Source organism: Mustelus asterias, unplaced genomic scaffold (assembly GCF_964213995.1).
Source record: "Mustelus asterias unplaced genomic scaffold, sMusAst1.hap1.1 HAP1_SCAFFOLD_79, whole genome shotgun sequence".
Taxonomy (NCBI): domain Eukaryota; kingdom Metazoa; phylum Chordata; class Chondrichthyes; order Carcharhiniformes; family Triakidae; genus Mustelus; species Mustelus asterias.
This window is the reverse complement of record NW_027590137.1, coordinates 374,422-386,676: the sequence shown is the minus strand read 5'-3', so window position 1 is coordinate 386,676 and position 12,255 is coordinate 374,422. Positions and strand designations below refer to the sequence as shown.

The 12,255-nt window shown below is 47.1% G+C and overlaps 2 protein-coding genes across 2 annotated transcripts in view; one reads left to right on the top strand and one right to left on the bottom strand.

The window, feature by feature from the left end:
* Nucleotides 1-12,255, bottom strand: part of LOC144483836 (uncharacterized) — a 284,619-nt gene that overhangs the window by 226,026 nt on the left and 46,338 nt on the right. The window lies entirely within an intron of this gene.
* Nucleotides 1-12,255, top strand: part of LOC144483798 (uncharacterized) — a 66,263-nt gene that overhangs the window by 41,149 nt on the left and 12,859 nt on the right. Inside the window, exons 5-6 of the mRNA XM_078202338.1 lie at nucleotides 2,895-3,480; nucleotides 7,367-8,018. Of these exons, the coding sequence (XP_078058464.1) occupies nucleotides 2,895-3,480; nucleotides 7,367-8,018 (1,238 nt within the window). The remainder of the gene's footprint in view (nucleotides 1-2,894; nucleotides 3,481-7,366; nucleotides 8,019-12,255) is intronic.

The following is a 12,255-nucleotide window of genomic DNA, read 5'->3' as shown; positions in this document are numbered from 1 at the left end:
CTACAAGATTATGAGGGGCGTGGACAGAGTGGATAGTCAGAAGCTTTTTCCCAGGATGGAAGAGTCAATTACTAGGGGGCATAGGTTTAAGGTGTGAGGGGCGAGGTTTAATGGAGATGTTTGAGGCAAGTTTTTTACACAGTCATAGTCATAGAGGTTTACAGCATGGAAACAGGTCCTTTGGCCAACTTGTCCATTAAGAAGTCTCACAACACCAGGTTAAAGTCCAACAGGTTTATTTGGTAGCAAATACCTGGTATTTGCTACCAAATAAACCTGTTGGACTTTAACCTGGTGTTGTGAGACTTCTTACTGTGCTTACCCCAGTCCAACGCTGGCATCTCCACATCACAACTTGTCCATGCCACCCTTTTTAAAAAAACTTCTAAGCTAATCCCAATTGCCCGCATTTGGCCCATATCCCTCTTTGCCCATTGTGCCCATGTAACTATCTAAATGCTTTTTAAAAGACAAAATTGTACCGGCCTCTACTCCTAAGTCTGGCAGCTTGTTCCAGACACTCACCACCCTCTGTGTGAAAAAATTGCCCCTCTGGACACTTTTGTATCTCTCCCCTCTCACCTTAAACCTATGCCCTCTAGTTTTAGACTCCCCTACCTTTGGGGAAAGATATTGACTATCTAGCTGATCTGTGCCCCTCATTATTTTATAGACCTCTACAAGATCAACCCTCAGCCTCCGACGCTCCAGAGAAAAAAGTCCCAGTCTATCCAGTCTCTCCTTATAACTCAATCCATCAAGTCCTGGTCGCATCCTAGTAAATCTTTTCTGCACTCTTTCTAGTTTAATAATATCCTTTCTATAATAGGGTGACCAGAATTACACACAGTATTCCAAGTGTGGCCTTACCAATGTCTTGTACAACTTCAACAAAACATCCCAACTCCTGTATTCAGTGTTCTGACCGCTGAAACCAAGCATGCCGAATCCCTTCTTCACCACTCTGTCCATCTGTGACTCAACTTTCAAGGAGCTATGAACATGTACCCCAAGATCTCTTTGTTCTGTAACTCTCCCCAACGCCCTACCATTAACTGAGTAAGTCCTGCCCTGGTTCAATCTATCAAAATGCATCACCTCGCATTTGTCTAAATTAAACTCCACCCGCAAGTGGTTCTGATGTTACAGAAAAATAACTTGGCAATAATAGTCAATTACAGCAAATCAGAAACCAGGAATGTTTCTAATCCTTCATTGACGGACATATTTGCCAATTAAATCTGAGCTTTTTGCCCTTTCGCATTCGATGAAAAATTGACTGCTGCTAATCCTTTATTTGCATAGCATATCCCCATATCTCGCCTTTGGTATTTGCTATGGAGAAATCTGGTCTTGCTCACCCTCTGGTGAAGGCCGAAAAGCAGAATGTTCTGGGGCCTACGTCGGTGAAGATTAGCCTGTTCATGCTGAAATAGCAGACACTGACTCCTTTGAAGGTCTGCAAGCCGATAAACATTTTCACTCGCTGTTGAAGAGAAGGCAGGAAACTTTAATCTGAGCATTTCCACATAGTCAGTCCTGCTTCGTGCATGTGTTAGAGTGGGCCAAGCCTGAGGCAGCTGTCGTATATATATTTATAGAGAGAGAATAGACTAACATTTCGAGTCTGGATGACCCTTTGTCAGAACTCTGATGAAGGGCCATCCAGACTTTAAATGTGGCTCTATTCTCTCTCCACAGATGCTGTCAGACCTGCTGACATTTTCCAGCATTCTCTGTTTTTGTTTCAGATTCCAGCATCCGCAATATTTTGCTTTTATATGTATTTATATATCCAAATGTGCTATGTTAACAAAATAGACAGTTACTAACCGAAACATAAAGCATCATGTGATTTAGCTGACTTGACCATATTCCTATAGTTATTCAGTCATTAAAGACACAGCCATGGAGCATTAAACTTGCCTCGCAGGGCCCCTTGTATCAGCACACAGGCAGCTGCTTTGTGAGACTGCGAGCAGAACAGACAAGTCAGAGATAAGAGTGTCTTGAGAAGAGAGATTCATTGTGAAGGATCAGGGACAGTTGATAAGATGTAGGAATTCTATGATTCTAATGAACATTCTTTCCTCTCTCATTCCCCAACAGCTGTAAATCTCCATCCCACACACTCTCCCTCCATTCTCACTCTGCTGTATCTAATATTCACCCTCCCAATTCTCCTGAAGGTGCTGATTGAGGCTGATTGACAGATCCATGCTCACTGCTTCCTGTCCACCACACACAAATCATAAGAAACAGGAGCTGCGGTTGGCCATTCAGCCCATCGAACTGCCTCAACCATTCATTGAGAATTGGCTGATCTACCGCAGCATCATTTCCCACGCTATCCCCCAGATAGAGAGAGAATAGAGCCAATGTTTCGAGTCTGGAGAGAGGAAAGAATGTTCCATAGAAATTAGAATTGTCTGTTCTGAATTTCTATCCTGCACTGACACTGATGACCTCTGCAAACTTGTTTTACAGGATACTGAAAGAGGAATCACAGGCCGAAATCTCAGACGTTGTGTCTAGATCTGACAGAGTCATATTCCTCGGGACCTGAATATCATCGGCCTTTAAATCAAGGAGAAATGGTTGTCCGGTCTGGTGACTTGAAAAGATTTCAAACATCAGTGTGACTGGAAAAGTGCCAACACGCTGCAACACTGGAGTGAGTGTGTTCTAGTGTATTGACTCAAGAGCTTTAACCAGTTACACAGCAATAAATATCACACCATTCACAGCGGGGGTGGGGGGACTGTTCTGTGTGTGGACGAGTGTTCAACTGAAGAGAAAGGAAAGAACACCTGCACCATGGAGAAACCATGGAAATGTGGGGACTGTGGGAAGAGATACAGAGCCCCATCAGAGCTGGAAGATCATCGGCACAGCCACACTGGGGAGAGACCATTTACTTGCTCTCAGTGTGGGGAGGGATTCACTCGGGTATCCCAGCTGCAGAGACACCAGCGAGCTCACACTGGGGAGAGGCCCTTCACCTGCTCTCAGTGTGGGAAGGGATTCACTCGGTCATCCAGCCTGCAGGCACACCAGCGAGTTCACACTGGGGAGAGACCGTTCACCTGCCCTCAGTGTGGGAAAGGGTTCAGTCGATTATCTAACCTGCAGATGCACCTGCGTGTTCACACTGGGGAGAGGCCGTTCACCTGCTCTCAGTGTGAGAAGGGATTCAGTCAGTTATCCAGCCTGCTGACACACCAGCGAGTTCACACTGGGGAGAGGCCATTCACCTGCTCTCAGTGTGGGAAGGGATTCACTGATTTATCCACCCTGCGTAGACACCAGCGAGTTCACACTGGGGAGAGGCCGTTCACCTGCTCTCAGTGTGGGAAGGGGTTCAGTCAATTATCTGACCTGCAGATACACCAGCGAGTTCACACTGGGGAGAGGCCGTTCACCTGCTCTCAGTGTGGGAAGGGGTTCAAAGTTTCATCCCGGCTGCTGAGACACCAAAAAGTTCATGAATGATTCCAGGGGTTGGATTCTGCTGTTATTGTTTCTGCTCTCAGTTACACCCAGGACTGCATTTTGTTCATTCTCATAGTTGGTCAATGGGGAGGGGCGGAGGGTTTCTTTCTGCTGGATTGGCCGGTCTCATGACTTTGCCCCCAGTGGGCTGATGCTCTTTGAGTCTTGTTGCGAATACCTGGTTTCAGATTTCACAAGGATCACAGAGTGACAGGGAGTGAGGAAGTTCAGAGAGGGCAATGGACAGCAGGGCGGTGGCCATCTTTATAGGGGGCAATGGGCAACAGGACACATGTGCAGCCGCCACCTCTATAGGAGGCAGTGGGCATTGATTCCAGAAGTTAGTTCCTGGCCTCCAGAATTGGTCCCTTTCCATTAAGCCACAGAAACATTAGAATTATTGCACTACAGAAAATGACTAACCAGTCACGCATGTGCTGGTTCTCTGCAAGGAAATCAGCTCATCCCACTACCCTGTCTTTTCACTAACAAGACCAACAGAAAATATTTCCCATCCCCAATTACCTGTGGAGAAGATTATGTTTTATCTTCTTGATCAGCTGCAGTCCATGTGGTGAAGGTGCTCCCCTTTAGGTCAGGAGTTACAGGCTATTCATGTACTGGAGCATTCTGAGGCGTTTCTCAGGTGTGTTATAAAGCAACATTTGACATAGAGTCATGTGAGCAGACATAAGGGTGGATGGGTAAAGGCTTGGTTAAAGAGGTAGTTTTAATGAGTATCTTAAAGGGGGGAAGGATGATAGAGAGGGGGAGCAGTTTAGGGGGAAATTCCAAAGATTATGGCCTTGGTAACTGGGAGTGCGGACACGTATGATGGAGTGATTAAAACTGAATGCTGAGGAAGCCGGAATGAAAGGAATGCAGAGATATTGGAGGGTTGTGAGGCGAGAGGAGATTACAGAGATAGGGAGGGGTGAAACCACGGAGGTACTTGAGAACAAGGATGAGAAATTTAAAATGTTGATTCGTAAACAGGAGCCTTTGTAGCACAGGGGTGGTGGGTGAACAAGGTTTGGAATGAATAAACACGTGGGCAGCAGAATTGTGATGACCTCAAGTTAATAGACAGGTTGAGTGAGGGAGACCGGCCAGGGGTGTGTTAGAATTATTAAGTCTAATGGTAACAAGCACTCAGATCCTGCACGGACCAGCTGACGGGGCTATTCGCCGACATCATCAACCTCTCTTTACAACAATCTGAGGTCCCTATCTGCTTCAAGAAGATGACCATCATCCCGGTACCAAAGAAAAGCCAAGCAGCGTGCCTTAATGACTATCGTCCGGTGGGTTTAACATCCATCATTATGAAGTGCTTCGAAAGGTTAGTCATGGCACTAATCAATTCCAGCCTCTCGGACTGCCTGGATCCACTACAGTTCGCCTACCACCCAACACGTCCACAGCAGATGCCAATTCCCTGGCCCTGTACTCAACCCTGGAACATCGAGATTACAAAGACAGCGATGTCAGACTCCTATTTATTGACTACAGTTCAGCCTTCAACATCATTATTCCCACGAAACTCATCTCCAAACTCCGTGGCCTGGGCTCGGCTCCTCCCTCTGCGACTGGATGCTGAACTTCCTAACCCACAGACCACAATCAGTAAGGATAGATAACAACACCTCCACGATCATCCTCAACACCGATGCCCCACAAGGCTGTGTTCTCAGCCCTTACTATACTCCTTATACACCTATGATTGTGTGGCCAAATTTCCCTCCAACTCGATTTTCAGGTTTGCTGGTGACACCACCGTAGTGGGTCGCATCTCCAACAACGACGAGACAGAGTACAGGAATGAGATAGAGAATCTAGTGAACTGGTGTGACAACAATAATCTTTCCCTCAATGTAAACAAAATGAAGGAGATTGTCATCGACTTAAGGAAACATAATGGAGAACGTGCCCTGTCTACATCAACGGGGATGAAGTAAAAATGGTCGAAAGCTTCAGGTTTTTAGGTGCCCAGATCATTAACAACCTGTCCTGGTCCCCTCAAGCCAACACTATAGTTAAGAAAGCCCACCAACGCCTCTAATTTCTCAGAAGACTAAGGAAAATCTCACGGGATCCAGGGTGAGGTAGCTAAATGGATACAAAATTGGCTTGATGACAGAAGCCAGAGGGTAGTTGTAGAGGGTTGTTTTTCAAACTGGAGACCTGTGACCAGCGGTGTGCCTCAGGGATCGGTGCTGGGTCCACTGATATTTGTCATTTATATTAATGATTTGGATGAGAATTTTGGAGGCATGGTTTGTAAGTTTGCAGATGACACCAAGATTGGTGGCATAGTGGACATTGAAGAAGGTTATCTCGGATTGCAACAGGATCTTGATCAATTAGGTCAGTGAGCTGACGAATGGCAGATGGAGTTTAATTTAGATAAATGCGAGGTATTGCATTTTGGTAGATTGAACCAGGGCAGGACTTACACAGTTAATGGTAGGCCATTGGGGAGAGATACAGAACAAAGACATCTCGGGGTACAGGTTCACAGCTCATTGACAGTGGAGTCACAGGTGGACAGAGTGGTGAAGAAGGCATTCAGCATGCTTGGTTTCATTGGTCAGAACATTGAATACAGGAGTTGTTGAAGTTGTACAAGACATTGGTAAGGCCACACTTGGAATATTGTGTTCAGTCCTGGTCACCCGATTATAGAAAGGATGTTATTAAACTAGAAAGAGTGCAGAAGACATTTACTAGGATGCTACCGGGACTTGATGGTTTGAGTTATAAGGAGAGGATGGATAGACTGGGACTTTTTTTCTCTGGCGCGTAGAAGGCTGAGGGGTGATCTTATAGAGGTCTATAAAATAATGAGAGGCATAGATGAGCTAGATAGTCAATATCTTTTCCCAAAGTAGGGGAGTCTAAAACTAGAGGGCATAGGTTTAAGGTGAGAGGAGAGAGATACAAAAAGGATCCAGAGGGGCAATGTTTTTCACGCAGAGGGTGGTGAGTGTGTGGAACAAGCTGCCAGAGGTAGTAGTAGAGGCGTGTACAATTTTGTCTTTTAAAAAACGTTTAGACAGTTACATGGGTAAGATGGGTACAGAGGGATGAGGGCCAAATGCAGACAATTGGGACGAGCTTAGGGGTTTCAAAAAAGGGCAGCATGGACAAGTTGGGCCGAAGGGCCTGTTTCCATGCTGTAAACCTGTATGACTATGACATTTGGCATGTTCGCTACGATTCTCACCAACCTTTACAGATGCACCATAGAAAGCATTAGCATCAGCTTGGTATAGCTCCTGCTCTGCCCAAGACCGCAAAGGAACTACAGAAGGTCGTGAATGGAGCCCAATCCATCACGCAAACCAGCGTCCCATCCATTGACTCTGTCTACACTTCCTGCTGCCTCGCTAAAGCAGCCAGCATAATTAAGGACCGCATGCACCGCGGACATTCTCTCTCCCGTCGGGAAAAAGATACAAAAGTCTGAGGTCACGTACCAACCAACTCAAGGACAGCTTCTTCCCTGCTGCCATCAGACTTTTGAATGGACCTACCTTGCATTAAGTTGATCTTTCTCTACACCCTAGCTATGACTGTAGCATTACAGTCTTGTTTCCTTCTCTATGAACGGTATGCTTTGTCTGTATAGCACGCAGGAAACAATACTTTTCACTGTATACTAATACATGTGACAATAATAAATCAAAACAAAGGAATGGGTGACGGTTTCAGCAGCAGATGAACTGAGAGGAGACTGGAGTTGGGTGATGTTACTGAGGTGGAGCTGGTCTTGGTAATGATGTGGATTTGTGGTCAGATTCTCAGGTTGGGTGAAATATTTTGCTCTGGTTGTGAACAGTCTGGCTCAGTCTCGGACAGTTTCTGAGGAGAGGGATGGAGTCAATGGGTAGAATTTGTAGCAGAGAGCGGTGACAATAACTGCAGTTTTCCCAGGATTAAAATGGAGGAAAATTCTAGCCCAGAGCTGGAGAGATCTTTCAGGGAATCAAAGGATTCGGGGAGGGGGTGGGAAATTGGCACTAAAACCAGCTCAATTTCACAACCTGCCTTTCTGTTTTTGAGAGTTCTCTCTCACTCCCTTTTTTCTGTTTTAAATCAATTTCACAGGGCGTTAGAAGGGAAAGATTTGCAGTCAGGGAAACTGAAACCAAACATCACATCAGGATCTGAATATCATCGGGTTTTTAACATGCAAGAAAACAGCAATGTTCACAGTGTAGATAAACCGTGGAAATCTGGGGACTGTGAGCAGGGATTCAGATCCCTGTCTGAGCTGGAAACTCATCAGCCCTGTCACACTGGGGAGAGGCCATTCACCTGCCCCGAGTGTGGGAAGGGATTCACTTGGTCATCCAACCTGTTGAGGCACCAGCGTGTTCATAATGGGCAGAAGCCATTCACCTGTCCCGAGTGTGGGAAGGGATTCACTCGATCATCTGGGCTGCAACAACACCACCGAGTTCACACTGGGGAGAGGCCATTCACCTGCTCCAAGTGTGGGAAGGGATTTACTGATTCATCCACTCTGCTGAAACATCAGCAAGTTCACACTGATGAGAGACCATTTAAATGCCTGGACTGTGGGAAGTGCTATAAAAGTTCTCAGAATCTAATGCAACATCAGCTTGTTCACACTGACGAGAGACCCTTCAGATGCTCTCACTGTGAGACTGGGTTCAGACAATCATCTGAACTCACTGCACATCAGCGAATTCACACTGGGGAGAAGCCGTTCATCTGTTTCAAATGTGGGAAGAGATTCACTCGATCATCAGGGCTTCTACAACACCATCGAGTTCACACAGGGGAGAGAACATTCACCTGCTCCAAATGTGGGAAGGGATTCAGCGATTCGTCCACTCTGCTGAAACACCAGCAAGTTCACACTGACGAGAGACCTTTTAAATGTGCTGACTGTGAGAAATGCTATAAAGGTTCTGTGGACCTGATGCGCCATCAGCTTGTTCACACTGACGAGAGACCGTTCAGGTGCTCTCACTGCGGGACTGGGTTCAGACAATTATGTCAACTGACTGCACACCAGCGGGTTCACACTGGGGAGAAGCCGTTCATCTGTTTGCAGTGTGAGAAAGGATTCATTCAATCAGCCACCCTGCAGAGACACCAGCGAATTCACACTGGGGAGAGACCATTCACCTGCTTCGTGTGTGGGAAGAGATTCGCTCGCTCATCCACCCTGATGAGTCACCAGCGAGTTCACAAATAATCAGTGACTGGATTTTACTGTAAATCACATCCAGGAATGAATTATGTTCATTGACGTCCATTTTTTTAAACGGGTGAAGTGAGTGGTAATTACAAAAGGAGACAGAATGGCTGTGTGAATTTAAACTCTGAGGATTTTTTTATGCATTTGAGGGACATGGGCGTCACTGCATGGCCGGCATTTATTGCCCATCCCCAGTTACCATCGAACTGAGTGGCTCACTGGGCCATTTCAGAGGGCAGTTGACAGTCAACCACATTGCTATGGCTCTGGAGTCACATGTAGGCCAGACAGGTAAGGACAGCAGATTTCCTTCCCCAAACGGACATTCAGGTCGTGCCTTACAAATTTGGTGGAGTTTTTTGAGGAAGTGACAAAAACGGTTGATGAAGGAAGGGCCGTGGATGTCGTCTATATGGATTTCAGTAAGGCATTTGACAAAGTCCCACATGGCAGGTTGGTTAAGAAGGTTAAGGCTCATGGGATACAAGGAGAAGTGGCTAGATGGGTGGAGAACTGGCTTGGCCATAGGAGACAGAGGGTAGTGGTCGAAGGGTCTTTTTCCGGCTGGAGGTCTGTGACCAGTGGTGTTCCGCAGGGCTCTGTACTGGGACCTCTGCTATTTGTGATATATATAAATGATTTGGAAGAAGGTGTAACTGGTGTAATCAGCAAGTTTGCGGATGACACGAAGATGGCTGGAATTGCGGATAGCGAAGAGCATTGTCGGGCAATACAGCAGGATATAGATAGGCTGGAAAATTGGGCGGAGAGGTGGCAGATGGAGTTTAATCCGGATAAATGCGAAGTGATGCATTTTGGAAGAAATAATGTAGGGAGGAGTTATACAATAAATGGCAGAGTCATCAGGAGTATAGAAACACAGGGACCTAGGTGTGCAAGTCCACAAATCCTTGAAGGTGGCAACACAGGTGGAGAAGGTGATGAAGAAGGCATATGGTATAGAACATAGAACATAGAAAGTCACAGCACAAACAGGCCCTTCGGCCCACAAGTTGCGCCGATCACATCCCCACCTCTAGGCCTATCTATAGCCCTCAATCCCATTAAATCCCATGTACTCATCCAGAAGTCTCTTAAAAGACCCCAACGAGTTTGCCTCCACCACCACCGACGTCAGCCGATTCCACTCACCCACCACCCTCTGAGTGAAAAACTTACCCCTGACATCCCCCCTGTACCTACCCCCCAGCACCTTAAACCTGTGTCCTCTCGTAGCAACCATTTCAGCCCTTGGAAATAGCCTCTGAGAGTCCACCCTATCCAGACCCCTCAACATCTTGTAAACCTCTATCAGGTCACCTCTCATCCTTCGTCTCTCCAGGGAGAAGAGACCAAGCTCCCTCAACCTATCCTCATAAGGCATGCCCCCCAATCCAGGCAACATCCTTGTAAATCTCCTCTGCACCCTTTCAATGGCTTCAACATCTTTCCTGTAATGAGGTGACCAGAACTGCGCGCAGTACTCCAAGTGGGGTCTAACCAGGGTCCTATAAAGCTGCAGCATTATCTCCCGACTCCTAAACTCAATCCCTCGATTAATGAAGGCTAGTACGCCATACGCCTTCTTGACCGCATCCTCCACCTGCGAGGCCGATTTAAGAGTCCTATGGACCCGGACCCCAAGGTCCTTCTGATCCTCTACACTGCTAAGAATGGTACCCTTCATTTTATACTGCTGCTCCATCCCATTGGATCTGCCAAAATGGATCACTACACACTTATCCGGGTTGAAGTCCATCTGCCACTTCTCCGCCCAGTCTTGCATTCTATCTATGTCTCGCTGCAACTTCTGACATCCCTCCAAACTATCCACAACACCACCTACCTTGGTGTCGTCAGCAAACTTACCAACCCATCCCTCCACTTCCTCATCCAGGTCATTTATGAAAATGACAAACAGCAAGGGTCCCAGAACAGATCCCTGGGGCACTCCACTGGTCACTGACCTCCATGCAGAGAAAGACCCCTCCACAGCCACTCTCTGCCTTCTGCAGGCAAGCCAGTTCTGGATCCACAAGGCAACAGCCCCTTGGATCCCATGCCCTCTCACTTTCTCAAGAAGTCTTGCATGGGGGACCTTATCGAACGCTTTGCTGAAGTCCATATAGACCACATCCACCGCTCTTCCTTCGTCAATGTGCTTGGTCACATTTTCAAAGAACTCAACCAGGCTCGTAAGGCACGACCTGCCCCTGACAAAGCCGTGCTGACTACTTTTGATCATACTAAACTTCTCTAGATGATCATAAATCCTGTCTCTCAGGATCCTCTCCATCAACTTACCAACCACTGAGGTTAGACTCACCGGTCGGTAATTTCCCGGGCTGTCCCTGTTCCCTTTCTTGAATATAGGGACCACATCCGCAATCCTCCAATCCTCCGGAACCTCTCCCGTCTCCATCGACGATGCAAAGATCATCGCCAAAGGCTCCGCAATCTCCTCCCTCGCCTCCCACAGTAACCTGGGGTACATCCCATCCGGTCCCGGCGACTTACCAACCTTGATGCCATTCAATAGTTCCAACACATCCTCTTTCTTTATGTCCACATGCTCGATGCCTTTATAGGACGGGGTATAGAGTATAAAAGCTGGAGTCTGATGATGCAGCTGTATAGAACGCTGGTTAGGCCACATTTGGAGTACTGCATCCAGTTCTGGTCGCCGCACTACCAGAAGGACGTGGAGGCATTGGAGAGAGTGCAGAGAAGGTTTACCAGGATGTTGCCTGGTATGGAGGGTCTTAGCTATGAGGAGAGATTGGGTAGACTGGGGTTGTTCTCCTTGGAAAGACGGAGAATGAGGGGAGATCTAATAGAGGTATACAAGATTATGAAGGGTATAGATAGGGTGAACAGTGGGAAGCTTTTTCCCAGATCAGAAGCTTTTTCCCAGGTCGGAGGTGACGATCACGAGGGGTCACGGGCTCAAGCTGAGAGGGGCGAAGTATAACTCAGACATCAGAGGACATTTTTTACACAGAGGGTGGTGGGGGCCTGGAATGCGCTGCCAAGTAGGGTGGTGGAGGCAGGCACGCTGACATCGTTTAAGACTTACTTGGATAGTCACATGAGCAGCCTGGGAATGGAGGGATACAAACGATTAGTCTAGTTGGACCAAGGAGCGGCACAGGCTTGGAGGGCCGAAGGGCCTGTTTCCTGTGCTGTACTGTTCTTTGTTCATGGGGTGGCACAGTGGTTAACACTGTTGCCTCACAGCGCCAGGGACCCAGGTTCAATTCCCAGCTTGGGTCACTGTCTGTGTTGAGTTTGCATGTTCTCTGCATGTCTGCGTGGGTTTCCTCCGGGTGCTCCGGTTTCCTCCCACAGTCTGAAAGACATGCTGGTCCGGTACATTGACTCGAACAAATGCCGGAGTGTGGCAACCAGGGGAATTTCACAGTAACTTCACTGCACTGTTAACGTGAGCCTACTTGTGACTAATAAATAAACTTTACTTTTTGCTTTACTGAACCAAATGGTTTTTTTCTGACAATTGACAATGGTTTCAT